Source organism: Leishmania panamensis (assembly GCF_000755165.1).
Source record: "Leishmania panamensis strain MHOM/PA/94/PSC-1 chromosome 14 sequence".
NCBI classification, from domain to species: domain Eukaryota; phylum Euglenozoa; class Kinetoplastea; order Trypanosomatida; family Trypanosomatidae; genus Leishmania; species Leishmania panamensis.
This window is the reverse complement of record NC_025859.1, coordinates 170,371-198,286: the sequence shown is the minus strand read 5'-3', so window position 1 is coordinate 198,286 and position 27,916 is coordinate 170,371. Positions and strand designations below refer to the sequence as shown.

Here is a 27,916-nt window from a genome sequence, read left to right as displayed (position 1 = left end):
TGAAATGGAGGATGGAGAAGAGGGGAGAGGGGGGAGGGATCTCATTTCAGTGAGGGGTCCTTTACTGAACACCACCACTGCACTTTCTCAACGATCCGCTCACATGTCCGCGCCTTACCTTTCTCACCCATTTCCCCTGCCTTTCCTCCCCACTCGCCATTCTTCCTACGCTTGTCTCCCTCATCATCGGCTCGCACACACATCGTCAGGGACACAAAGAATGAATGGCAGTTTCCTCTGCCCCTCTACCCCCAACCCCCTCTTCGCTCGGTGATACTCCATCACAGCAAGAGAGAGCTGCTGCTTCTTATCCCCACAGATAGTGGAGTGAGCGGGAGCCCTCTCTGATCGGCTTGCTTTCATTGGGAAGGTCACCATCGTCGCCCCATCGCTATCCCTAACGCTTTACCTCACTACCTCTTCTTCTTTGCTTCTCCTCTGGCTTCTGTTGGGTGGATTCTTCACCCGCAAACAGTGTGATGAGGTCAGCGGGCAGCGCAGCCAGCACCGGCGCCTCTCTCACAGTGGATGAGCTTCAAGAGAAGCTTACAGCATTGCACGACTACCTCAGTACCCCGTACCGCGCGCGTGCGGAGGCCATCTTGCAGCAACGTCGTCAGCGCGAAGCAAGAGCCTCACTGAACCGGTCAGATCATGTCCTTCCAGGGCCCGAGAAGGCAAACCAGGGCCGATTCGCATTGAAGTACGCCTCAGCGACCTGTGACTCGCCAGCACCGAGCCCCAATCCTTCTCCGGACGGGAAAAATGTAAACTCGACTGGAAAGAAGCATGACGAACGGTGCGTGCCTGTCTCTGCTGCCGCCTCTACAATCCCCACAGAGTTGAAGAACAGGTGCGGCTCAGAGCACGAGGTAGCGGAAGGTGACGGTGACTGCGGCCTGTCTGAGCTGTCGCCCACCGCGCGCCCGCCAGCGGAATCCCTACCTATGGACCCCCACACAAGGCGGTATGTGCAGCAGCTCGAATGGCAAGTGAAGATGCTGGCCGATGCGCTTCAGCAGGAACGCAAGCGACTCGAAGAGGTAGACGCATGCGTGGTACAGCCACTCCTGCGACTCGGAGAAGCGGCACTGCAGCGAGAGGTGCAACTAGAATGCGCACTGGAGTTGTGTCGTGCTCGCGAGTGCGATAAGAAAGATCCATGGCGCGACGAAGCGGGCGGCAAGAGAAACGCCAAACTCCTTGGCAACAGTCTTGTGGACATGCTGACGGAAGCCAGGACGGATGCGGCTCGCTCTTGAGCACGCGCATCCTTGCATTTTCAATCATGTCCGTTTCCCTCTCTTTGAAACTGAGGACGAAAGATAGAAGCGTTGTTTCAGTGGCAATACCTGCGGGTTCATGGTTCGCTCCTGAGGAGGGGGGGATGCTGCTGACACCAAGCGGAGCTTGTTCTCTCCGCGAAATGTACCTGCAGAGGCGCCAAGCATGGCGCTGTGTTAATTCCTTGGCGCATCTGCGAGGGGTGAGTGGACTGTTGAGTTTGTGAACTGCCACGACCCTTTGCAGTGGACACTGCGACTCTTCCTCACTCGGGAGCAGAGCAAAAGGAAACGCCAACACGCTGACGCCTGCGTCACGTATTGCTGCTGGGAATTCCCTTGGCCTTTTCTTTTTGAATGCTGTGAAGCGGGCGCCTTGCACGGCGACGGTCAACATGCGGCTCGCGGATGGCATCTCAGCTCCCACCCCCCTCCTCCTACTCCACCATGGTGTCAACCTCGCAGTGCATCCTGCTTCCTGTGTTGCTCTTCTTTCGCTACCTCACTCACACTCTCCCTCGCCAATCATAACCGCTTCTCTTCGCGCTGGAGTCCTCCAAAGAAGACAAGTTATGCAGACGCTCTCTATAGGCACGCGCGCGATCAACTCAAACGAAAATGTGTCATGCTCCAGCCTCGACCTCCACCCTTCTCACCCCTCGCCACCCTTTTCGAGTCCGCCTCCCACGCAGAAAAGCGACGCACAACGAGACGACACCTCTCCGAGACCTCCCTCCTCCCCCCTCCCTCCTCCTCCTCCTCTTACACGTAGACGCACTCAAGACGCGCACTCACAGTTTGTTCCGCGTGGCGATCAGCTGTGCTTGCTCCCCTTTTTCTCCTCCACTCCCCCCCCCCCCCACCCCCACCCTCTCGCCCCGCCTGACCACCTCACCTCCTCGGCAGGCTCACAAAAATGGTCGACCTAGCTGCATCGCCCCGTGCCGTGCCGGCACTTCTCTTCAGCCTGCTCTTGTGCGTGCCGGCATGCACTGTGGTGGTGATGGTCGACGCCTCCCCGGCGTACCTGCTGGCGCAGCGCAGAGGCCAAGTGTTCACCTACGAGGCGAAAACTGACCCTGTCATCGACATTAGCAGCTTACTGCCGAATGCGTCATCTAGCTTCCTCTACGCCTTCACCGAGGACATGAACACCTTCATTAAGGGCCTCTTCAACAACTCAGTCATGGAGAACTTCGGCAGTGGTACGGAGGCGCAAGGCTTTGATAACTGCAGATTTCTATTCGCGCCGCAGGATGATTGGAACACCATGTTTACTCTTTCAGGGTGCTTCAAGACGCTGCTGCACGCGGGTATTGCCGGCGACTGCGTCGCAGACAACCCGTTCTGCTGCATTCAGTACTGGCGCTATCCAGCCTCACTGCCGGACCGCCTGCCATCGGACCAGATCGACCCCCGACTAATCTTCTGGGATGGCACAAGGGCGGTCAACGGCTTCTACACCAACTTCTCCGACACGTACCGTGCGAATTACCCGAACTGCTCATCCTTTACCCCGTGGCCGGAGTGCTCCTGCAGCTACGGCGCCAACTCTACGCTTGCGGTGGACGCCAACGGCGAATGGCGCTACGCCCGTCGCTACATGCCCTTCTTGACCTATATCGAGCACCGTGCCGACAATCCGACCGGCAGCGCAGCTGTTCAGTTCAAGCTACTGAATGCCACTGCTGCCACCGCGTGGTTGGCGGGGCATAGGTTTGGCGACCTCTCGCTGCTGGTCCCGATCGTCGTCTCGGCGAGTCTTGTCATCATGCTCTTCATGTGTCTCCTCTTCATGTACCTCTGTGGGTACAAGCCGACCTTGAAGGTGAAGGAAGAACTGCGCGCCAAAATCAAAGACCTGCAGGAGAAAACGGCGGCAGTCGAGACAAAGCTCGCAGCAAAGCGTCGTCGAAATCAGCGCTCGGCCAGTTCTCTCGCTCAGTCGCCACGAACCAGTTTTGTCGTCCCACCAAAGGAGACCCCGAGCCCGGTCAACCAGAACCGTTTCCCCTCATTCAGCGCAAGCTCAAAATCCGTCCAGCTCCATGTACGTCCCGCTGAACCAAATCAGCAGCAACACGCCTGTATCACGGTGTCGCCCTCGAGCCAAGGCATTCAGTCGCAGCTGCAGCCACGCGGCAGCTTTATGGCTGCGCAAAACAGAACAGGCTCAGGGCACCAACGCTCTTCCTCCTACGCATTCAGCGCGTCCAGTCGGACAAACAGTCCTAGCTCTGCTGCGGCGTCAGCGTTGAATGGGCAACCGGAGAACTCGATATTGAAACGCTCATCAAGCACAAGCTCCATGAAATCCGCAACGTCGCGGCAGTTTCCGCAGGACTTCCAGAACCCGCTCATTGGGCGGCAGAGCTTTGACGTCTAGAAACACGGGTCTCCTGGAAGCCCCTCGAGTGGGCAACAGAGGGAGAGACCAGGGTTGTGCACCCCCTCCCCACTCTCTGGGTGTGGATCTTTACTTGCATTCATTCAGCTTGGCACCAGCTGCTGTCGTGTGTGTGTGTGTGTGCAGCTCACCTATGCGCCTACGTGCAAACGACCTTCAGCTCCCTTGACCATCTTTTTTCTCTTCCCTAACTTCTTGTTTGACTCCCTGCGTACATGCCTTGAGTATGTGTGTAGATGTTTGGCGGACTCTCTCTCTCTCTCTTCATGGTTGCTTTACTTTGTACATCCCACCCTTGCGTGTTGCTGTCGAGTTGTCCCCCACCCCCTCTTCTCTCCTTCCCTTCTTTCTGCCTTTCATCTCTTGTCCTACTCCCTCTCCGCTCTGTTTTAACCCTCCTTTTCCTTTTTCTTTCGTTCTCTCCCCTCTCCCTCCTCCCCACCTCCCTCCACCCACACACACACACACACACACGCACAAGCACACCCCTCTCCCCCTCTCCTCGTCACGTCCTGCAGGGCACACAATAATGCTTTACTCCCTCATACCGCTTTCACTTCACCTCGACACAGGTGCGAGTGTGCTACAACACTAACGCAAACCAACAGAGAATGAAAGCAAAAGCCCTCGCGACCGCCATGCTTGCAAGCCCCTGATATTTCCCTCCTGCTGGTGTGTTGTTCTTTCTCGATGCCGCGTCTTCTGCCCCTGTGTCCTCGTCTGCTGTCGTCTTCGACCTCGTCCTCTCTCTCTCTCCTCTTTTCCTACTCTGAAGGTAAGTGGGCTTTAAAAAGTGCGGTTGTGCCTGAGTGTGTGTGTGTGTGGGTGCCCGTGTTGAGTACGGCGCCTCTTCTTTTTTTTTTTCCCTCCCCCGACTGCTGCCGCCGGAGTATGTGATGCGTGCGTTCTTGTTTTACTTTTTCGCGCTTCTCACCTGACTGTCTTCTGTGGTGGCCTCCCTTCTCCCCTCTCCCTGTGTGGCACTTCTTCAAGGACGTGTGTGGAGGAGAGGAAAGGAGGTTGGAGGAGGGGAGAGGAGGGGGGTATCTGCGTAGGCTTGCGTGTTCCGGCGGGCTTGTGTTTTATGTGTACATCGTTCGCTCGTTTGATTTTCATCATTTTATTGTTGCCTCTGATGCTGCCCTTCTCTCTTTTTCTGATTGTTTCCTACATGGTGCATTGTAGTTCGATGCGCCACCCACACACTCACGCGAGATGAGGCAGCGGTTTCACAACAGAAGATGGTATGATTGTGTTACCGCGACGAGCATCTTCGCAGAGCGGGGTGAGACGATGAGAAGGAAAAGAGAGAGAGAGCTGTGATGATGCCCAGGAGAGGTGAAATTCGCACTCGGTCGATTTCCCTTCGCCCATCCCGTTCCTCTCTTTTGCTTCTTTACCCCCCACCCCAACCCACCCCATGATGACAGGGACCCCTCAGCGCGTGGCACCCCCACGCAACTCCTCCCCTCTATCCCTGCCAATGCCCAGCCATCCCTGCTGCCGGACAGGGCGTCGAGCACCTACAGCGTGGGGAGGCCAGAACGATGCATCGCAACTGGTGTCGGCGGCGAGGCCCTGGACGGCGCTGCGTCGGGGCGGCCTGCGGCAGTGAGCAGGCTTGTCTCACCCGTATGGCGGGCAGAGTGTCAGCGCGACTCGAGCGCATCCTGCCCGGCCCTCGCTGCCTAGTGGTGCGGAGGTGGGTGGGTAGAGCTTGAGGCAGGGGGCCGTGCTCCGATGAGTGGGCAGGCGCGTGGCTCTGCCGCGTGTCGACGGCTGCTTCGCACCACGTGGATGGGGGGGCCTGTGACAGACCGAGGCTAGAATGAAGTTTAACTCAGATTGCATGGGAGAATGGACGTATTGAGGCGAAAAAAATGTTGTGATCTCAGCTTGCTTCCTCCTTCCACTCCGCCCATCTCTCCCTTTCTCCCCTCTTGCCCTTGGACACACGCACATACACACTGGCGCACTTAGTTTTGGGGGGAAGATGTGTAGTTTATGCTGTCCACTCATCCTTTTCTCTCTTTGCTCTGTACTCACAATCATCAAGTGCCAAGCAAATGCTACTACTGCTGTTGCTGCTGCTGAGTGCTCTCCTGCGTATTCTTTTTTTCGCCATGCCCTCCCCCCCTTCCCTCAACTCGTAAAGTCTAACAGAGGCTTTCTCGCTGTTGATCTTTCCCTCCCTCCCTCCCCCCTTTTGGGGGCCTCTTCAGTTGCTTCGTGCTTACCTATGTAGCAATGCCCTGCCGAAGGGCACCGTATTGCCTGCGTTTACGTTTCGTTCTTTTTCTTTTTGCCTCTTCTACCTCCGTTCACGTTGATGCTTGCATGCACGTGTGAACGTGTGTGGGCGTGTGTACATAATGACAACTACGGTGAGCGATTTCGCTCGTCTCTGTTCTCTATCGCTCCCTTCCCCCCAGTCGGTCCTCGTTCTCTGGGGTGCACGTCTGGCATGCCTTTACGCCTCAAGCTCAGTGGGGCCCCCCCCCTCCCATCCAGCCTGCCACCGCCTACCCCTCCCATTTGCCCCCGGATGTGCTCCGGCCGCAAATGTGGGGCGCGTGTCTGTTGCCCTCATCCCTCTTTTTTGTTCGTTTTTTCGCGCATTTCTTACCGTTGTGGGTGACATGCACACACACACACTCTCTCTCTCTCTTTCTTCTAGGGACAGTTGCCGGTGCGGGCGCAGGTGTGTGTCGGATGTGTGTTTCATCCCACCGCATCTCTATCTGCATTTCGTCACTCCTGACTGGGCGCATCCCTATCATTACCTTCATCGTTCACTTTGCTTTATGATTTCTCTGGGTGTGGATGGGCGTATAAGTCCGAGAACAACAACGAAATACGACGAAGCACCATTGCCCAGTGAAGATTATTCGAATGTGTGCCACGTCTTGAACAGATGTGTCTGTGGCCGGGTAAGCGTGTTTCCCACCACCGTGGTGTGCCTCAAAACTACTTCTTTTTGCTTTCACTCCTCTTCCCCGTCTTCGATGCCCCCCACCCCCACCCCTCCTCTCCCCTTCCCTCTCACTCCATGTACAAAAAGCCTCTCTTACTTAGCCAGAAGGAAAAAAAGGGGGTACAGAAAAGGAAAAAACGAACACCTAAATCGGCGCTCTTGAGAGTGACAGTGCAGTTTTTTTTCTTGAGAGGGGGTTTCTCTTTTGGGTGTGCGTGTGTGTGTGCGTGTGCGGCTGTGCATGTTTGTTTGTCTGTTGTCCCAGGGAGATGTGCAGGATGCTGCGAAGCAGCATACACTGCGAAGGATCCCTGAGTCGATCCTTCCCTAAGCCCTTGCGCACGTTGGTGTGTGGGTGACCATGCCGTTCTTTTGTGGCTGCCTCTTGCTCTGCCCTATCTGCTTCAGTATGCCCCCACATCATCATCACCACCTCCCTCCCTCCCCCCCCCCCTCTGAATGGGGTCCTACAAGAAAAAAAAGGCAAAAAATGGAGACTACGTGGCCGAGGAAAGGCAGGACGAAGGGTACCGTGGAGAAGCTGCGTTCACACATAAACAGGGGAACACCGACTCGTGCACCGCGCTGTAATGCCACGGAAAGTTGTACGCATAACTTTCCTTTATGGCTTCATTGCTCAAGTCTGCGAGTTCATTGCTGTGGTGTCTCTGCTTAGTCTCGTGTTCGTCTTCCCTGCCCCTTGTTACCCTTTGCTGCTGCTTCGACACCCTCCTGCCCCCCTTTTCAACGCCCTTTTCCCTGTGCCGTTGCTCGTCTGCATTTTCTCTTCTTCGCGCACAAGTGGGGGCAATCGGCTGAGGTGGTGTCTCTGCGTTCACTATTGTGTTTGCCTTGCATTTCTTGCTCCTGGTCAGCTCTCTTTTGAGCGCCCACTACCATCCCCTCATTCGCCCCTGCGTACACAGAGAGGAACCTCTATTTATCCTCAGCCATGTCTCCTACCCCCCCCCTCGCCGCACTTTACTTTTCCCGCTCGCTCCCTCTCTGGTGTAAGGTAGAACCGTTTGTCTCTCTCTCTCTCTTACTGGTGTAGTGAACGCCCTCATTATCATTCCATCGATGTGTGTGTGTGTGTGTCATCTTCATGGCCGCCGTCACGATGTCGTTGTGTTGCTTCTCTCTGCGTCTATGTCTCTCCCTCCCGCTTCTTTGGTGCGCCTATGGCTGTTTGCTCCTTTCTCATCCAGTTGGAGAGCGAGTGGCCTGCGCCTGTGTGAGTACGTGTATAGTCACGCCCATGTGTTTATCAGCTTGTTGGTGCGCGCGAACCTCCTATCTTCATCCTCGTGCTTGGTCACTTCCTTCCGTTCTTTTGCTCCTTGCATTCGCTGATGGTGACACAAGTGTGGATGAATCTGCTGGACAGCATATCAGCAAAAGATGCCTCATGGAGCAAGCACACGCAGAGAGAAGGGTCTGGAGGTGAGTGACATGTGCACGCCCACTGCTAGTAAAAATAAAATCACTATGTTTGATCCTCTCTTTACGATCTCTTTCACGTACCCACGCCTCTGCCTCAACTACCACCGTCATCGCCACCTGTTCTACCCCCCCCCCCCCCCCCACACACACACACACACCTTCGCCCGTGTCTCTGTGCCACGCTGCATGTGCTGGTGCTTATTTCCTGGCTAATGGGTGCTGATTATCACTTTTTTTTCCTCCATGACAGTATTACTCGCTCTCTGTGCGCTCTTTTCTATTTCCGTGTTGCTCTTGTTGTTCTATGAAAAGTGCAAGTAGAACACCATCTATACAGACACGTCCTGTCAGCCACCTCCAGTCACGTCGACGCTGTCGACAGGACGGCTTTTACCGGATGTCAGTATGCATTCACTAGGTGATCCGAGGTTGAGGTAGCCTCTCTCTGTACTCACAAGAGCGGGGGGAGTGAGCACACGCACCAGCGCCCACTGCGCGCATGTGAGTAGAGGCAACAGCGGAATGCTGTGGTGTAGGAGAGACCCATGAAAAAACCTCTCTTGGCGTCCTAGTAGAGCACTTCCGTGCAGAATGATCGCGGCACCTCACCCCACCCCTTCCACACACGAACAGTCCAACTCACCATGTACGTAGACGTAAATCATGTCCTCTCTGTGCACGTGTAACTGTGTAGCTTTGTGCTCTTGCCTTCTCTTATTCTTCTCTGCCTTCACCTCCTCTTTTTTTCTTCGTTGTGCTGAGCAGCAGCAGCAGGCAGCAGATAAAGGGCAAGGAATGCGCACTTTAACAGAGTCACTGCTCCCTGTGTGTGTTCGTCTGTGTGTGTGTACACCATAAAAGTACTTCATGACGGGCCGACGCACACCTAGGCCAGGAGTGTATCTCCTACACGCAGCTCAACGTCCCTTCTCTCACTCGCGCTGACTTGGCCCCTTCCTGTTATCTTCGAGGGTACGCCACGCAGCATCGTCATTGCCCCCCCCCCTGCGCAGCCCTTACACACACACACACATTCACATCTCTCTGTTGCGGCATCTGTGACTGTAAATGTGAGGCGCATCGGCCCTCTCTCTCCACCACCACCACCTTTCCTTCGATGTACGACATCGAATGCCTCGTTGATTTTTTTGTCTTTGCTCTTCTTGTTTGGCTACAGCAGGGGAAGGAGATACATACAGCGAGTCCCCACCACCACCAGGCAACAACGTCGCCCTGAAGCAGGCCCCAAGCCCCCAATATGCGCCCACTGGGCGCACGCGCTGTCTAGCACAGCTGGCATGGTGTATCATATCCACGCAAAGCATCCAGAGGTCAGAGAAGCAAGAGGAGTGGCCGAAAAAGACGCGATAATATCCATACGAATCAGCCCCAAAGTGCATGCATGCGACATGTGCGGCATCTCCGACATCCGACCGGGTAGGCTGATGAGGCACGGATGCCGGAAGCATGATGAGCACACACCTTATTACACCATCGAGTCCTCCAGACAGCAGTGTTAGGAATCTCCACATCACATTATAGAATACCGCCGTGGCTCGTAGCGGATCAAGGCGAAGCATGGGGTGCAGGCAGAGTGCGAAGTCTCAAGGGGTTCTGACCTGAGACTGGCTGGCTTCCTCCTTGGGCTCACCCCGCATACACCTAGACCACCCCCTGTTACCCCCATGGCAAACGTCATTCATCGCCTCTGCCCTCGAACAGGACCCGTAACGCAGCCGCTCGGGTCAAGGCGGGCCGTTCACCCTGGTCCGTCTGGTGCCGACTTCGCGGCATGTATGGGAAGAAGGGAACGAGGAAGGACACGAAGAGTCCGTGAGACGCGTGGCCCGATTCGACGGCAGTCGGCACGTCCGAGGACAACGAGGCTTTAGTCGCGGTGCAACGGAGAGGTACAGGTGGGCTGTGGTGGTGTGTGCGTCTCTTTTCTTGCCTGCTCATGGTGGAATGACATGTTGAAGAACAACCCTCTTCTATCGCACCCTTGTCTGTCACCGGCCATCCCTCTCCATCCTTCCAGCGCTGGCACACTCACACCAAATAACCAGGGAAGCTCACAGCTTCTGTGCTGCGTTCCCCCCCCCCTCTCCTCTCATCCCCACTTCTCCTCCCTCTCTCCCCCTCTCCGAGTTCTCTATACATAGACACACAGAGAGAGAAATACACGCGCGCCACGGCTTTGCCGCAGCTTTCCTCTCACCCGTGTCTTCTGCAATGCCCTACGGACGATCTTCGAATCCCACTGAGGCCGGCTGCGTAGCCTCCTTTCCACCTGCGGCTGCGTCATCGGGTGAGCCGAGACCCAGCACACCCACGCACGCGGCTGCCGCTGTTCCTGGCGGCACCACCATTCTGGCGAAGCAGCACCGAAGCCCCTTCGCAACCGTGAAGCGCTCCGTCGCAAAGGGCCCGCGACTTCTCGGGAGCCGCATCAAGCAGTTTTTGACAGATGAGCTGTACATTGGCGTGCGCTATCAGAAGGCGCCGCCGAAGTTGGTGACCAGGGAGCTCGCCATACTAGAGGTTCTCGCCGTGTATTACCGCTGGCTGCGCGGGGTCCAGGCGCTGCTCTCCATCGCCGTGTTCGTTCTCTCGCTACTGTCCATTGGGAGCTCGGCGCCTCTGGTGAACTCCACCATTTTTGTCGTCTCCCTGGCGGCCATCCTAGTCATTGTCAAAGCATACCAGGTCAAGGCACAGCTCTCTGGCGTGACGAATCTGCTGTTCGAGGGACGCTACATCTTAACCTCGCCTCATTTCCTCCACATGATGGCTGAAATTGTGCTGTGGTGCATCCAAACCCCGCCTTTTGTCTTCGCTGGCCACCAGCTCTTCGAGCTGCTCAACAACTTCATTTTTTTGCGCCTGTACTCCGTCGTTCTGTACCTGAACAACGCCGTGTACGTGTACCGCACCTTCTGCCGTGCCATGTCCGCCATCAGTGACCTGCCCCTTTCCACCTCCTTCCTTATTCGCACCGCGCTGATTCACCACAAGACGCGCGTCGTGGTGTCGGTGGTGGTATGTGCGTGGCTGACGGTCGGCTGCCTCTTTGCACGCGCCCAGAGCCTCTCCCTTGGCGATGCCCTCTGGTTTTCCTTTCAATCGCTGGCGACGCTGGGGTACGGGGACATCACCCCCTCCACGCTCTCGGGCCGCACTGTCGCCTTCATCGCCTGGATCGCGAGCTACTTCATAATGGCCTTCCTGATCACCGCCATGTACTCACTGCTGCAGGCGTCGGATCGCTTGCACAACATGCAGGCATTGATGGAGTGCCACGAACTCATACAGAGTCTGCGTGGCCGCTCTGCCCGTGTCATTCAGCTGGCCTGGCGACTTCACAAGGCGCGAAAGGTCCGGCTGCACGCGCCGTCCTTGAAGCAAAGGATGTACACGCTGGTCTTGTCGTGGCTTGTGACTCATACGATCATCGCGCGGCGCCGCACACGGCAACAGCTGAACAGCGTGGTGCGCTCGCTGCAGGAGACGAAGACGCATCCGCTTACGGGGCTCTCCGAGTACCAGTATAATGCGTACCTGCAAGTCACTCACAAGGCGGCGCGGCAGCTGCAGCGTGTAAAGGACGTGGATCGCGTGTACCTCGCCCTGCGCGACCGCGATGTGCTGGCATCGTCACTGTCGCGGCGCGACATTGAGTCCATTATCATTCTTCCGGGCGACTCGCTAGAGCCCATCGGCGCGGCGCCGCCGACAACCGTGACAGGCATCGGCAGCACGGCAGGGGAAATGGCAGAGATGGCGCAGTGGAGGAACCAGCTGACGCAGCTGGAACGAAAATGCGCGCGCCTGACAGAAGTGCTAGAGGCTATGAGCGCTGTGGCCGAGACACACACCCCTAGCATGTCTGTGTCCCAGGTGTGACGCGGCTAACTGCTGACACGATCAGTGTGGAATCGAGGAAGCTGGAAAAGACGAGAGTGATAGGGAGCGCAATCCGTTCGAGGCGCTCATAGCGCATCCGAGGAAAGAGAGAGAGTCAGGACAGCTGGCGTTGCTTCTCAACGCTCTGATCCTCTTCTCCATCTCTTTTTGTCACTGTTTCGACGTTGATGTGTCCTGTATCCTTATAGGTTTGATCCTCGTTCATGGTGTGCTTTCCTCCATCCTCCCTCTTCTCACCTTCGCGCTCTGCGCTGCCACATCTCTCCAGCTACTGTGCAATCTATACGTAGATACAGAGGCAATGATGGTAACACGCGCCCGCGCGCGTATTTCCTAGTGTATCTGCTGTACTGGCTGTGTGCGCTCTTTCTCTCCTTATATATCTATATATCTATACGTAGACTATTGGGGAAGGGGGGGTTCATCTTTCCGATGTGTTGCTCTCTTCTCAAACCCGAAGAGTTATCGACTCATGAGGGGGAGAAGTCCTCGTAACTTTGTGTTGCCGCTGTCCTCCTGCGTGAGTGTTTTTCTGGTATGCAGAAAACTATCGCCTGTGTATAAGTGTGTACTGCACGTTGCATACGTGATGTGCGGAAGGGAGGATTTAGTCAAGCCGCCTTGTGTAGATACTCTGAAAAAAAAAAGGAGAGGAGACACTTGAGGCCTACGTCGTGCACTTTGCTGTTTTGCTCGCCGGGCCTCGGCGAAGGATGTGGCGCGTTGCTCTTTCTTTTCATCGCCTCTCGCTTTTGCTTCTCTGTCCATCTCTCGCTCTCTCCCTCTCTCTGGATGTGTTCATGTGTCTAGGCCCGTGTACGGGTCTGTGTTGAGACGACACTCGGGTTTACAGGTGGGGTGACTCCAGCACTGGCCCCTGATGCCCGAGGAACACGCCTCTAGAAACAGTGTGACTCGCTTCGTGCAGTGCCGCCCGCCAAACATCGTGTTCGACTCCGTGGCTTCATCCCACTCCCGCCTGTTGTTTGCACGCTGAAAGTCAACGCCGTTTGTGAGAGGCCTTCCGAGAGATCCAAGGTGTCCTTTCACTCAACACTGCATGGGGGTGGCTCACACGTTCACGGTGCTCTATGCTGCTCGTCCTGTCCTCTTTTCCTCGCGATGGCGCGCACACACCTGTGACACTCCACCTTCCCTGCCTCTATCGGCGCAGGTCGTCGTCTGTTCGAAGGTCCTTTTTGCCTTCTTCGCTTTTGCTTCCCTTGCGGCTGTCGTCGTTGTGGCCGACCGTATTTCCGCCAGATGACTATCCACTTTGCGACCTCTCTCTCTCTCTCTCGCTTGTGCTACTTCTGACGCACCACACACACACACACATGCGCGCATCCGTACAGCACCCTCCTCTCGCTCCTCTTTCCCCGTCTCCTCGGGCTCCGTGCCCTACACTTTGCTCGTTGTCTACAGAGAGCGAGCGATCCAGTCACGCATAGGCAAACTCCGCCCGTGAGAGGCCTCAGAAGAGGGCGCAGCGGCACCCCACACTTTGCCGAGCACAGTGGCGCAGTAAGCGGAAAAAAAAAGAGAGAGAGAGCGGTCGCACGTAGCGTATTAAACACAATACAAACAGGCACAAGTAGAGCAATGGAGCTTCGAGCGCGTATCGAGAAGCTGTCGCGGGCGCAGGCGCCGACAGCCGTGCCCGACGCATCGAGCCCGATGACGCAGCGTCTTGTCTCTCTCGAGCATGACCAAGTGAATCACCGCTGGTTGAGAGGCGTGATGGCCTTCCTTGCCTTTCTCTGCTGCCTTATCTCCGTCTTCCAGGTGAACGGATACGCTGGTAACGTTGTGCTGCACGTCCTTATTTTGGCGCTTTCCTTGGCGGGAGAGGTGTGCATCGTCTTTGTCTATCGAATCAAGACGCGCTTCGCAGGCGTGACGAACCCAGCAAGTCACTCCGTCAACCCGCTCCACTCTCCGTACCTGTCGCGGATGCTTGGCGAGATGCTGGTCTGGATCATCATGGCCCCGCCCGGTGTCAAGAGCACTGCCACCTGGGCTCAGGTGCTAGACAGCTTCATCGTGCTGCGCTCGTATGTCTACGTGCTCTATTTCACGCGCCTCTCTACACAGAGCGTCTTCAAGCGCGCCGTGGCGTCCCTGTGTGGATATCACTTCAACTCCCTCTACCTGCTCTACTACTACACCTTTATGCCTCGGCACGCCATCGTGACTGGGTGCGGGTTTATGGTGGCGTGGCTCGGCCTGTCTCTGCTGTACAGCAAGAGTGAGGAGGTCAGCTACGCGGATGGCCTGTATTTCTGCTCCTCCACCATGGGCTTCGTGGGGTACAGCGACGTCGTCCCATCGATGTGGATGGGGCGGTTCACTGCCTTCCTCGCCTGGTGCTTAGGGCTGCTCGTCATTGGCTGGTGCATCAGCCTGATGCACGCGCTGATCCTCGTCAGTCCGGCGGAGCACAACCTACATACGCTCTTCCGCACCAACAAGCTGTGTGCGCAGGTTCCTGGTGAAGCGGCCCTCACCATCCAGCGCGCGTGGAAGCTCTATGTGGCGAAGCGGGAGAAGCGCAACCAGCTCTCCCTTCACTTCAATGCGCTGCTGCTGAGCAACCAGGCCTGCAGATTTCGCTCCCTCCGCCGCGAGTTTGTCGAGTGCGAGATGACGTTCATTCGCGCCACCTACACCTTTGATGACTCCCTCACCGCGCTAAGTCGCCTCTCGTCTCTCCGCACAACCCCGGCCGGGACCCCGTGTCTATCCGGGAGCACGACCCCCACCCTCACTGGCGGGACTCCCAAGAGCACCACAGGCCGGCGCTCCTTTTCTCTCTTTAAGGAGGTGAAGTTGAAGTCGCCCCAGGGCTCCTCATTTCCTCCTAGCGTGAATGTGGAAGCAGGTCACGCAGACGGTCGCTCACCGCCGCTGGCGTCGCTGGCGTCGCCGTCGTCACTGCCACCGTTGGAGCTGCGCGGCTTTCTCAGTGACCAGCAGTTCAGGCACAGTAGCCCCGCGGCGTCCTCGACGGGCAGCGACATCGCCACAAGGCTGACCCGCCTGGACGAGACTCTCAGCATGTTGATTCGCAAGGCGGAGCGCATGGCGCCAAGAGTGCTTGCCTCCTCTACCGAGGTAGTGTCGTGAGGCCGCTACGTGAAAGGCACGGAATCTCTAGCACTGCGCTCTGGCCTTTGTGAGTGTGGTGTGTTGCGCCCCATATCGTTCCGTCTCGAGAGTCCACATAAGAAGAGAGGAGTGCGTGCGATGTCACTCCCCCTGTGCGTGTGTGTGTGTGTGTGTGGGTGTGTGTGAGAGAGAGCGGGGATATGCAGGTACGTACGTCTTTCCCCTTTTTTCAATAAGGGAAAGGCTGTAATCGCCGGCTGCTTTCTCTGTTTTCCCCGTTCGTGTTTGGTGTCAGCCTGTGCCTGTCTCTGGTGTGGGTGTGTAAGGCGTGTCTGTTTCACACCCTCTTTATATTTTAGATGGGTGCACTACGCATTTACTCCTTCCCCGTACGCGCTTCACGCGCTTCCTCTTTCCCCACACTATCCAGGAACTGACAAGTTTTGTGAATGCCACGTAGGTGCGCTTCAACCACTCGGCACCTACGCCAACGGAGAGCGGAATGCATACAAGGGAGAATAATTGCATGGCGAGTGCTAAGACGACTGTCACGTAGTGCGTTGCCGTGAGCGCAGGAATTCCTGCGCTCACGGCAACGCCTGCTGAATCCCTGAAGGGTGTGACTCCCATGACCTTCAGATACACGCGCGCACCCGCCAAACCGCATGGGCCGCTATCAACTGCGTGTCTAGCCTGACAGTCACTGTTGCCGAACGCTCCGCGTACTCTCTCTCTCTCTCTTCGTGTCTATGTGCTTGCCTTCTTCATCACTCACATCTCTCTCTCTCTTTCTGCATCCTCCGAGCCTCCCTCTGTTCCCATCAAGCCCTTCCACCTATTCTATTTAACTCCCAGTCCATCGCTCTTCCTCTTCGCCATGACGCGGCAGGCCGATGAGCAGAAGTCCATGCGCAACGTCACCGGCAGCGGTGAGGCTGAGAAAACCTCCAAGCTGCGCACCGACGATCTTCCAGCGCTGCAGGAGCGCATGAAGAAGCTCCACGCCGAGGTGACGCAGCAGACCGAGGCTAAGGAGCAGCGCGCCCGCGAGCTTGCGGCAGTACCGGTGGCGGACGTGGACATACAGGTCGTGGCGGCGGCGCTGGCGGTGACGCCCGAGTGCGCGCGGTGCCGACTGCAGAAAAAGAACGGGGATGTAACGGCAGTGCTGCGCGATGCAGTGGGCCTCCCGAAGGCTCGTGCATAGAGGGCGCAGCTCCTCTGTCCTGTCTCCCTTTCCCACAGGTGCGCATGGGCGTATGTGCGTCCAACTGCACCACTCGTGGTGACGACGGTTGCGCCGTGGCATTGCTCGATAGGTGTCACTGGTGGCCTTGTGCGGCTGTGAGCCAGTGTGTGTCGTGAGGTGGGGAGGAGGTATGTAACCCAGTCCCTTAAAGCTTGACTGGGGACGTTCATGCGACGCGACGAACAAAAAGGACACCACAAGGAGAAAGAGGGCCATGCTGTTCACCTTCTCGTGCTCCACAAGTCTGCTTGGCTCGTCTCCTCTTGTGGTAAAAAAGGGCGCGGCTATGTCAAAGCGCCACCCCACCCCCTCGCTCTCTCCTGTCTCCCCCTCTGGGATGTGGAAAGCAGGCAAAGGGACCGTGTGTGTGTGTGAGGGGGGGGGGGCGTCAAGAGTGAAAGGAATGGGGAAACCTTGCGGCAGCGCGGGATCTGTGGTTCGTGTGCCGCTGTCCTTTCGGCCACTTCCTCTGCACCCTCATGTGCAGCTCCGCTTGTTTTTTTTGTATTTTTTTACGCAGCCTCGTTGCTCACTCCCCCCTTTTCATTCTGCACGTCTCTCAGGGTGTCTCTCGCCTTGCTCATCTCTTGACCACCTCTTCTCTTCCGGATTCTCATCCTCACCTTCCTTTCCTCGGCCCTTTACCCCATTGAAATTCCTCATGGGAAACTCACTATCTCCATCACGGGTCATAACCTCCGCCGATTTCACTTACATCCGCACACACACACACACACCACCGTGTACAGTTTCACATTATCCGCTTGGCAGAACGCCATCTCGGGCACGTGTCATTCATCATTTCTCTCTTGGCTCCTTGTCTTCGGTTCTGTTTTCTCTGGTGCGTTTACCTCTTGTGTGGTGTCTCTGCTTTGTCGTTGAGAATACCGACCAACCCCTCTCTCGGTCCTCCAGCTCCGCTTCGCCGTCCTTCGCTGAGTACTACAACACAGGACACACGGTGACACTTCTGGCACACGATCGCTTTGGTTCATCTCTGTCACGGTTGGCGTGTATCGCGCTTGCACTACACACACCCGGCCACCCTCATATTCATTGCAGGCGTTCGTGTAGCTTTTCTCCCTGTCGCTCTGGCACACACACATTGCAGTCCCCCACCCCTCCCTCCCTCCCTCCCTCCCTTCGCCTCTCTCACCCAAGCGTAATCAGCTTGTGCGTGTGTTGTTGGGTGATCAGCGCCATCCTAAATCGCTTGCTGTGTATCGTTTCGCATAACTCCTCACCCCTCCCGCGCCTCCCTTTCTCAGGAGGGGGGCAGCCTTCTGTGCCTATCATTTGCCCCCCCCTTCTCTCTCTCTTCGTTCGGCAGTCACCCTTTCACCCATCCCATCCCACCTGCCCACCGCCCCTGATTGGTTTGTGCATTTGCTTAACGCACTGGTTTCATCTTAGCTCTCTCTCCTTTGCTTGCTTGCTTTCCCCTCTTCCCTGAGCGAGCGTGGGTGTGTGTGTGGGTGTGTGTGGTGACTCTGTACTCCTCGTAACGAATCCCTCCCTGGGCATGGGTCTAGTTCTCTTTATTCACTGCTCTACATTCCTGCTCCGTGTACATTGTGATTAACAGCGACGGTTTCCGACGTATCCCTACCCCACCCCCTTCCTCCCCCAGACACATACTTTTCGAGTCGCCTGGTGAGAAGATGCTGGCGGCCGTACAGAGTCTCTTCACCTGCAGCGTCCTTCCTGCGGATGTGGCAAAGCCCAAGGAGGAGCGTGAGGTACCCCAGTGGACAAAGGGCAACTTTCAGTACAACTGGATAGGCATCTACATCATCGGCGTGCCAACGCTGTTTGTGCTGCTTGGCCTGTACCTGCACATCCCGCTATCCCCCTCGCTTCTGCAGTGGCTTATATTCTTTGGTGTTGTCACTGGAATGGTGGGGGTGACGTCCGGTTATCATCGCCTCTTCTCCCACGGAGCTTTCACCGGCGGGCAGGCAATGCAGTGGACGTGCGCCTTCGTGGGTGCTGGGGCGTTCCAGGGTTCCATCAAGTGGTGGGCTCGAAATCACCGCGTCCACCACAAGTATACGGATACCTGCAAGGACCCCTACAACGCGCATCGTGGCTTCTTCTTCACGCACTTTGGCTGGTTCGTCATGCGCATGGACTACGAGCTGCTCGGCGACGCGGATGTGTCGGACCTGAAGGACAACCTTGTCGTGGAGTTTCAGCGCAAGTACTTTGCCGTTATCGCTACCATCACAGGGATCCTGATCCCCCTCGTAGTGGCTGGCGCAACCACTGGGGAGTGGTTGGGTGCGTTTTTCTGGGTGGTGTGGCTCAAGATCTTCCTCGTGCACCAGTTCTCTTTCTTAATCAACAGCCTCGCGCACACGCGCTTCTTTGGCGCCACGCGGCCGTACTCGGATGACTTGACCCCGCACGACTCCACCCTCTTAGCGATCATCAACCTCGGCGAGGGTTACCACAACTTTCACCACCAATTCCCGAACGACTACCGCAACGGTCATCTGTGGCACCACATTGACGTAACGAAGTGGTACATCTTTCTCTGCAGCTTTCTGGGCTTTTGCGATAACTTACAGCGGGCCCCGCGCGCCGTGATCGACCGCGCCGCCGCGATGCAGGCTGTGCGAACGCACGAGCGCGGGTTGGTGGAAGCAGCGAATGAGGTGAGGCGGCTGGAGGTGCCAGCGACCGTGGAGTACACGTGGGACGACGTACGCGCGGAGGTGAGACAGGGCCGCAAGCTGATTGTGATGGACGGCTACGTGCTGGATATTGAGCAGCCAATCCCCGTGGACCCTGCGTGGGCGCAGACGGACAAGATCAACTGGATGAACACGCACCCTGGTGGACGTGCGCTGCTGCTTGCGTATGTGGGCAAGGACGCGACGGCCGCCTTCAACGGTGGCGTGTACGGCCATACGATGGGGGCGCGCAACTACCTGCCGGAGCTGCGCGTGGGTTGCATAAAGGAGCCCCCGGTGCCCGCAGCGTCTGGCAAGAAGGTGAGTGGCGCTGGTCGCTTGGGGGTGGTGAAATATACTACCGCATAAAAATGTAACGTTCTCCTCTTCTGTGGTGCCTAGTAAAGCAGAGGTTTGAGTGTTGTCGTAGTGTGCTGGATCTTGGTGCGTTTTTCATATCTGTACACGAGTCCCACTTTGTGGCTGCCTGCGGGTCGGGCAGTGTACCTCTTTTTATTGTTTTTCTTTGCTCTCTTCTGCTTTGAGGGCGAAGCTTTCTTGCTCTCTATGACTACCACGATCATCACCTATTCCGCCAGTGTGCGTTCAGTCCAATCACCTCTCAATCATTAGATGTGCATGAAATGTGCAAAGCTGTTTTTCATTTCTCTCTCTCTCTGTTCTCGTCGTCTTCTGCACACCCTGTGTGCTCAACCATAGGAATGTGTATATCCGCGGGCTCTCGGTTGCTCTCATATGTTTTTCGTATTAGGAGGGGTTCTCACTCTGTGGTGGTGGTAGAGAGTGTCTCAGCCTGGCTGTGGAGGGTTTGTACGTCTTGCACATGTAAGAAACACGCTAGGGGTGGGAAATAAACCCTGTCGATAAAATGCTCTGCATATGTGTTCTTTTCGATCCTGTCATGAAACTTGACTGACCTATTCCATGCACGCTGGTACTCCTTCTTCCCTTGGGTTGATTGCTGGGCCCGCGATGGTGATAGCCATGTTGATCTTTGGGTTTGTCATCTCAACCCACATCGTCATCCCTCCCCCCCTTCCCCACACGTTCTCTCTCCCTCGTCAACTCTCTATCCGCCGCCCTGCTGCTCCTTTTTCTTTGTCTCGTTACTTTGTTGGTGTGCGTCCGTGGCTTCCTCGGGGGGCCGCCCCACTTCTCTCTCTCTTCTCCTGTCCTCCTTCGCTCGTTACATTTTTTCTCTCGTTCGTTCTGCTCCTCTTTTCTCCTGTCCGCGCGTGAGTTTTGCTCTGTTTTATCGCTTGTAGCATCGCGTTGTTTGTGCGCTGCTCGTGTGGACTTTGTGTTTCTCATATGACTGATGCATGTGTGTGTGTGTGTGTGTGTGTGTGTGTGTGGGTGGGTGGGTGGGTGCTGCCACCTCTCTGCCCAACAGGCTTTAACGAAGAGTACCACAAATGCAACAACGTCAAGGACGCAATTTGTCGCCGGGGGCATCAAAGAGGCGGTATAGGAAGAAATGTCAAGCACGCAGAGCGCGGAAAGTAAGAAAAAAAAAGCTGCTTTAGTACCCCACGAACATGTGTCTTGGCTCTTATCACGCACTCAGCGTCTCTGTGCCGCGCACCAAGTCCCTCAATTCGCCTACACAAAAACAAGCGAAAGAGAAAGTGCGACCTTTGCTTTCGTGGGTGGAATAGTTTGCGGAACTGTTGGGTGCGCGTGAGGGAGGAGGCCGATCTTGTCTCGCCCCCGCCGCCGCCGAGCCACTGTTGTGTTCTTGAGGAGCAACGCGATGATGACATGTACGGAACTCCCCCCCTCTTTCTCTGAGCCCGCCACCTTCCCCCACTCCTCGGTGACGCCCTTTCCTCTTTCCTTTCGAACGTGTGTCTACATGTTCTGTGCGTGAAAGGAAAAAAGGGTACTCCTGTTTCCCAGTGTTCCTCCTCTTCGCTTGGACTTGTCTTTGTCTGTGATCTCCAGCGTCGAATTCCGCCGCGGTAGTGGCCTCTAAGAGGAGAGGGGCCTCATCAATGGAAGTTCTCACCCCGTGCACATACGTTTAACTCTCCCTCTACCTCTGCCATCTCCTTGACACCCGCAAGGCTCGCTTTTCTGCCCGAGCTCATCGTGTTTGGAAGCCGCTCACACCCTGCCATGCCCCTCATCCGCCTCGCATTGGAGGCAGAACCTCTGACTACTACTTGGTGAGTACAACTACCGAGCCAAAAGCCACAACAAACCGCCAAACGCCCGGATGTGCTCCCCGGAGATTTATGGGTGTGACTGTGCGTGCGTGCACAGCCGCCCCCTCTCCAGTGGGGAGTAGGGGGGTATATGTCTGTGCATATAGCTGCCCGCCCTCTCTAACCCCTCCTGTCACCGCACTCTCTCCTTCCTCCCTTCCCCGCACCCCTTTCCTCATTTCCGCGGAGAAACCCCCGACAAACATGATTGATGTTTGTGTTTTTCGTTTTCTTCTATCCCCCATTACACTTCTATTGCACCTCATCCCCCTGTAGGCCCAAGCTCACCGCACCCCTAACCTGGGCCTTCTCCCCTGGTCTCCGCACACACCTCCTTTTCTTTGTGCCTCCTCGTCCCTTCCACCTTCCACACTCTTCCCCTCCCCCCTCCCCTCTCACTCCGCCTTTCTTTTACCGTTCTTCTCCTGTTCTATGTATTCCTTTCTCTGTATTCTTTTCCCACTACAATGCACCGGCGCGCGACAGCCCACGGGTTTCAACAGGCACTGATTCCTTTCTCAGTCGCGCACTCTTCGCCGCCAGCAGCCCACTGCTCGTCTGCCTGCGAGAGCGGGGTCGTTGGCGATGAGGCGTTCCATGCAGAACCTCTGTACCTGTCTCTTCAGCAAGGCGAGCGGGTGCGCGTGCTGCAGCGAGAGTGTCACCACGGCACGGGTCCACATGGTGCCTCCTCGCACACGCTAGTATCTGCCGCTGGTGGGGCGGCTCTCTCACAGCCGCAGTGGTGTATCGCAGAACGCGAGGATGGTGCTATCGGTCTTGTCCCAGGTTCCCTGCTACAGCGCGTCGCAGCAGTCACAGCACACCGTGGTGGTTCACCAGATCCCCCCTCGTTGAAACCCTCCACCGCCACTCGCCGTGGGCACCACCGTACTGATGAGGCGAGCGGGAGAGCACCATCGCGCGGATTTGAAGTGGTCAGAACCACACAAACTCCGAGCGCCAGCAGTGGCTCGCCGGGGAACGACGTCTCGGAGAAGGATGACAAAGTTGGTTACGAGAACACCGATGTGGTCGACGCGCTCCAACTGCAGCGACGACGGCAGTCAAGTCTGCAAGGGCGCCTAAATGCCGTTTGTGCGACCCCACCCACGGCAATGTTGACACACAAAGAGCCACAGACCACTACTTCTACCACCTCATTACCAACAGCGGCTCGTGGCACAGAGACCGCTAGTGACAGCGATTGCTCTGAGGAGGACGAGCAGCTTCATCTCATGAAGGAGGAAGCACGTGTGCGTGCAGAGTTGCGCTGGCTGATGGACGTCGTTCTACCATGCCTGCAAGCAGCATGCACGAAAGCGCAGGCCAGGCTGGAAAAGCTGCGACAGGATGAGCGCTGCGCAAACGTAGTCGCCTCCACCTCTTCCTTTAGCAGCTCAGTGGACCCGCCGAATCCGCTCGCAGCCCTCGATCGTGAACATGAGGATGTCGCAGGGCTTCTAGAGAGAGTTGAAGCGCTCCAAGCTGAACTGGCGCGCGAAGCGTCGGCGGGCGCCGTGAGCGAGCCGCAGAGATCGCAATCCCTCAGCGGAAACGTGCTCACCGTCAGCAGCCCCAGGTGCGAATCAGGCGATTCCAGCGCACCCGCTGTGTTCCGCTCACTTGACTTCGACGCAGCTCCCCCGCGGCCTCTGAAGGCGTTGCATCGCTGCCGCGACGACGTGACTGCTAATGCTCCCAGGGCTCCAGACTCGCATATAGTGGAAAAGTTGCGTCTCCTTGTGATAGAAGAAATGGAAACGGTGGGCTCGTACCGATCACAAAAACTAGCGCTGCAGCAGCGCCTGTCTCGGCTGGCTGAGCTGATGCAGGAAGTTGCCTCAGAAGAGGCATCACTGAAGGAATCGGAAACGGCACTGCATCGGTTGCTGGAGGAAGGGACAAGCGAGTTCGCGGTCGATTTTGTCTGGCCACGCACCCTGCAAGGGCTAACAGATGAAGAGGAAGTAGTTCTGAGCTCGTCGGTTCATATCCTTGACAAGTACACGCGCAAGCTGCAGCTCATCGCTGACGACGGCCAAGGTAGCACCTCCACAAATCTCATGAGCAGTTGTGTGGATGCGAGTCCGTTGGCCAACGCATCTATCGCCTCCCTAGAGACGGCAACCTGTGCGGCAACGCCCGATCGTCAAACGCACTCGAATAGTCGCGCTGCCATGTCCGAGGGAAGCAGCACTGTCACGACACCAACCCCGTCACGCGTGGACCACCTACGCCAGGTGATGGAGAGGGGCGGCCGTGAGCTTGCGCAGCTGCAGACAAAGCTGAAAGCGGCGCAGCGGTTCTGCGACACGTACGGCCCAATCGCACAGGAAATCGATGAGCAGCTGCGACGTGGCGAGCGCATATTGGCTGAGAAGAAGAAATACCTGGCAGCTTTGCAAGCGGCCGAGAGTGGGGAAGCCTTGAGGAACGTCTGCTGAACCTTCGTCTTATGGAAGGATGCCGCTACTGCCGTTGCAGTTGCTGCTACGCTGCGTTGTACATCCTCCTCTTCCACTGGGGCGGTCCAGAGGAGGGGGGGTCGATGACGCTCTCCTTTTCGCTTTATTATTCTTTACTATTATTATTCTCTTTTGTTGTTTGTTTGGTTGGTTGGTTTCCTTCTTTTCCACGTGCCCACGTGCGCAGCTAACCACGCGCATCGACCGAGCAGTGCGTAACTGTGCTTCTCTGTGTGGCCGGGAGAAGAAGAGGGGGAGGGGGGGTAGTGAAAGAGTAGGATGGGCGAGACAACCTTGAAAATCAAGCGAGTGCCGAAACCCTCTCTGCCTACGTCTCGTCCTCAAAATCACGTGGAGACACGTGTGTATCGATGAAGGTAGTGAACTCGGTCATATCGATGAATGCCCGCTGATAGCTCACTTTCTCGCTTCCCTCTCTTCCCCTCCTCTTCTGTTGCTGCCGGAGAGCAAAATGAGCCTCTTGTGCAGTAGTGGAAGCTGAAGCCTGTATGTATTCATGCACATGGGCGCCTCCCTCTCTTTCACCATCAACCCTACAGAACGCCCATCATCACTACAGACGCCATTGAGCGTTAAATTCGATGACGTGCTACATCGAGCAGACCCACAGTGCATAGGTTGGTTGTAGAAGCTAACTGCACGTGGCTTCCAGTACTTCCCTCCCCTCCACAAACGAGGTGAGTATTCCAAGGCAGAAGCCGGCGTGTAGCGCCTCTGATGTGCCTGTGCAGTGCAGCCACGCTATCCCTGACCCCCATCCGTTCCTCACTCCGGAATCCTTCCGCGAGTGGAGAGGGGAGGCAAGGAATCGGCATCATCTATTTCCACAAGGATATGCTGTAGCGCTGCAGGCGTGACGCCACGGCTAGAGAGCGCTCTACCATCCGTTGCGGCTCTGGGGCCAATGAAGCAGGCATCACCTGAAACGGTGATGGGGATGTGCGCAGTGGGTCGTAAGGCACCAGGGGGCTGCGATGAACACCATCAACGACTGGGCCGCCCAGCCCGACATTCTGTGGGGAAGAGATGTGGGGCGACGTGGACACACTGGCAAGAGGTAGGCCGAGGAGATGTTTTCTTTTTGCGGCATGGAACAGGAGCGGCCATCAGCAGGCTGTAGTGGAGCATCGATATGTGGGACTGGGTGGCTGGATGCCTGAGGCTTCCGCAGAGGGGGGGCCGCTGCTGTGGGATGCTGTGGGAATTGCGGAAACACGACGCGCAGCGTACGGAAGCGGCAGCCGAAACCGCAGCACTGAGTGGCAAGGCAGATGCGGCGGCGACAAGCATGGCCATCGTGTTGGCACCCCTGTGGGACGCAGCGGAAGAGGCAACCCAGCAGCTGTCAAAAGGCGCATGCTGACAATGGCCTCAGCAGCGCAGACGATTAGCAGCCTGGCGCACTCTCAAAGCGCGACCTCAGGGACGGACAGAGGCCACGGTGGGGGAGGGGGGGGTAGCGGCTGTGGAAACCAAAGCATCCACAGCAGCAGGTAGTCAGACAGTACAGTCATTATTCCCGGCATGGGGGGAGGGGCGCTCGAGATCTAGCGCCTGTTCCGCGGGATTCCGACGCGGGCGACACTTCTGACTCACCAGATGTCGGGTCCGGGTGCCACTCCAAGGATGGGGATTGGGGACTGTCGGCCTATATTGCCCGAGACGTAGATCCCGGTGGCGGGGACGCAACAGGAGGCTTTGATGCTTTCGACCCTGAGACCTGGAGCCGACTGCTGGCGACGTAGGCCGAAGTACGCCTTTTCGACCTGGAGGTAAAGGAGCGGTGTGTCCGCCCCCCCCCTCCTCCTGCCCCCGGAAGAGGTGCCACATATGGAGGCGTACCACGAGGCACTGGGCGAGCTCATGATGCTCGTGTGAGGCCACTATCGTCGATGGTCACCACGGAACGTCTTGCTCAGGTTCACAGTTGCAACACACATTGGCAAGCTGTACAACGTGGAGTTGAGGACTCGCAACATCGATGTGCAAGACGCTTGACGCAACATCGTCCACGGACTCCATTTAAGACTAGCGGCGCGAGTCCGCAGAGGAAACAGGCAGCCACCGCCACCGCTTCTGCGTGGAGGGGGACAGCTGGAGACGGAGCGTTGGGTAAATGGACTCTGAGGTCGAAACGGTCTAGGACGAGGCGGCCGTGGCCACGGACGAGGATGTGACCGTAGACCACCAGTGACGACGGGGCTTAACTCCCCTCCACCCCACCCCAGACCCCGGGGAAGTCGTCTTGAAAACAGAGGAGGAGGACAGCGCAGCCAACCAAGCGCCACCCTTCTCGTGCGGAGGCTCGATGGGGTTTGCCTCGCGCGGATCCTCGTAGGAAGGCGCGCTGCCCCCTTCTCGGGCAACAAGCCAGGCAGCTTGCTCCCTCGAGGGACTTGAGGGCGCCACGTGGGTTCATCGCGCGCCAGCAGTGCGCCACCACTGCTTCTATGTCGAAGGCTGCACCCCACCGCTGCCTGTGGCCCTGTACCAGGGACTCTCCGCCAAGCGGCCATGGAGGCACCATCAATTTCTTGGGCAACAAGTCTGCCACTTTTATCGAGCTCCACTGCCGCCCTGTTGATCAAGAGACTGCCGCGGCCTTTGTGGTGAGTCTGCAGGCTACCCCGTCTGCCAAGCACACATACCTGCACCATCATCTCAGCGTGTCCTCCAAGCTTGGACAGCCGGTCCACTACCTCAAATTGCTGGATGCAGTGATCAAAGGAGCGAGGGGTCCTCGAACCGCGCAGCAGGCCCTATCCATCCCCAGCGAGTCTCTGATCGGCATCGTTGTGGGGGGAGGGGGTCGCGTCTCCACTCCTCTGCGCAGTGTACCGAATCATGTGGAGAGCTGCGTGCAGGTAGGACAACATCATCAGGACGACGGCCAAGCCGTTTCTACTTGTTTTTCTCGACGGGCTAGTGATCGACTTCGGCGAGTGGAGATGGGAGATCCCAGTACACCTGCAACGGCTGTTGTGGGAGGTCTCTACCCGGCAAACGCCGCTCTTTCTCCTCCCAGCACAGGAGGATCAACCTTCCGCTGATGGTTTGCGGTTTTCGCGTGTACTGCATCAGGGCTGGAGCGATGGATACCATCTTGGCCCGAATACCAGACAACGCGATCTGCAAGCGCGACGTCGTGATTCGGCGCTTCCCCCTCCCCCGCGCAGCGAGTGGTTCAGGGGACAGTCGTTCGATATGCTCGCCAGAAGATGCTGCTGGCGAGGAGGCTCGGGTCTTCTTGTTTCCCAACGCTCCTTTGGTGGGCGACTCGTGGCCGGGTAGCTCCTTCTTCGACGAAAGCCTACTGATGCCCCCCTTTCCCTCCTTCCCCAAGGGCCAGACATCCACACTGCTGCTTAGCGCTCGCACACCCGTACCGGTGCCTGCGGATGAATGTTTCACTCCTCTGCACGCCTGCAGGATGACAGCGTTGCGTTGCGCTCCGATACGACGCTGCAGGCGAGCGGGGGTGCAGCAGCGTGTGGCTAGCCTGGGGGCTGATGTAAAGGCAGCACCCACAGCTCCTCACCCACGCCTTTTACTCAGCGGTGGGCAGCGCCGTTGGTGGCCGTGGGTGTGGACGAAAAAACGATCGACGATACAGAGATCGTGGACTCACTGCGCTCGGCTTTCAGAGTGCTGGAGGAGAAGCCTGCTGCCCCGCAGCTGCGTTTTATTGTGTAGCCTCGCCGCCTCAATGCTCCATTGCAGAACGCCGGCTGTCTGCCCCACATGCCGCTACCAGAGGCTCCCTGGCAGAGCCTGCCGACGGGTTGGGGGAGACGTGCGACTTGACGTGTTTGCTTCCCCAGGCACAACTGCCGCGGCAGCTCCGCGCTTGATTTTCATTCCGCGATGGGACCGGCTCGTGCTACGAGATGCGAGCGCTGCCGAATGGGGCTGCGCGTTAGTCCCTAGATAATGCCCGCGCACTCGTCGGCCGCCCGTGGGCGTGGTCCCGCCTACACGGATGTATGGATGGGCCTCTTCACAGACAACAGTCCTCGCATGGACCGACAACCTGCAAATCGCAGGGGAAGGGGCGGTGGTGCCATCGCGGTCCACGCTGAACACGAGAGGGAGACGGTGTGCGCACGAGTTTGCACCTTTGTGGGCGTTCACTTTGA

At 57.2% G+C, this 27,916-nt stretch overlaps 7 protein-coding genes across 7 annotated transcripts, besides 3 other annotated features; all 7 read left to right on the top strand.

Moving 5' to 3' along the window:
• Positions 1-479: 479 nt before the first annotated feature.
• Positions 480-1,262, top strand: LPMP_140550 (hypothetical protein; the record flags this gene model as incomplete). The annotated part of the gene is made up of 1 exon (XM_010698987.1): positions 480-1,262. One exon carries the CDS (start codon positions 480-482, stop codon positions 1,260-1,262), a length of 783 nt encoding a protein of 260 aa, XP_010697289.1.
• A 937-nt stretch (positions 1,263-2,199) lies between these two features.
• Positions 2,200-3,669, top strand: LPMP_140540 (hypothetical protein; the record flags this gene model as incomplete). The annotated part of the gene is made up of 1 exon (XM_010698986.1): positions 2,200-3,669. One exon carries the CDS (start codon positions 2,200-2,202, stop codon positions 3,667-3,669), a length of 1,470 nt encoding a protein of 489 aa, XP_010697288.1.
• A 1,473-nt stretch (positions 3,670-5,142) lies between these two features.
• Positions 5,143-5,570: a repeat region.
• Positions 5,571-9,292: 3,722 nt separating this feature from the next.
• Positions 9,293-10,073: a repeat region.
• A 266-nt stretch (positions 10,074-10,339) lies between these two features.
• Positions 10,340-12,010, top strand: LPMP_140530 (ion transport protein-like protein; the record flags this gene model as incomplete). The annotated part of the gene is made up of 1 exon (XM_010698985.1): positions 10,340-12,010. The coding sequence occupies one exon, from the start codon at positions 10,340-10,342 to the stop codon at positions 12,008-12,010; it is 1,671 nt and encodes a 556-aa protein (XP_010697287.1).
• A 1,623-nt stretch (positions 12,011-13,633) lies between these two features.
• On the top strand, positions 13,634-15,157 carry LPMP_140520 (hypothetical protein; the record flags this gene model as incomplete). The annotated part of the gene is made up of 1 exon (XM_010698984.1): positions 13,634-15,157. The coding sequence occupies one exon, from the start codon at positions 13,634-13,636 to the stop codon at positions 15,155-15,157; it is 1,524 nt and encodes a 507-aa protein (XP_010697286.1).
• An 859-nt stretch (positions 15,158-16,016) lies between these two features.
• On the top strand, positions 16,017-16,346 carry LPMP_140510 (hypothetical protein; the record flags this gene model as incomplete). The annotated part of the gene is made up of 1 exon (XM_010698983.1): positions 16,017-16,346. One exon carries the CDS (start codon positions 16,017-16,019, stop codon positions 16,344-16,346), a length of 330 nt encoding a protein of 109 aa, XP_010697285.1.
• A 1,703-nt stretch (positions 16,347-18,049) lies between these two features.
• On the top strand, positions 18,050-19,432 carry LPMP_140500 (stearic acid desaturase, putative; the record flags this gene model as incomplete). Its single annotated transcript, XM_010698982.1, has 1 exon — positions 18,050-19,432. The coding sequence occupies one exon, from the start codon at positions 18,050-18,052 to the stop codon at positions 19,430-19,432; it is 1,383 nt and encodes a 460-aa protein (XP_010697284.1).
• Positions 19,433-21,758: 2,326 nt separating this feature from the next.
• Positions 21,759-23,738, top strand: LPMP_140490 (hypothetical protein; the record flags this gene model as incomplete). The annotated part of the gene is made up of 1 exon (XM_010698981.1): positions 21,759-23,738. The coding sequence occupies one exon, from the start codon at positions 21,759-21,761 to the stop codon at positions 23,736-23,738; it is 1,980 nt and encodes a 659-aa protein (XP_010697283.1).
• A 2,688-nt stretch (positions 23,739-26,426) lies between these two features.
• Positions 26,427-26,861: a repeat region.
• The last annotated feature ends 1,055 nt before the right edge of the window (positions 26,862-27,916 follow it).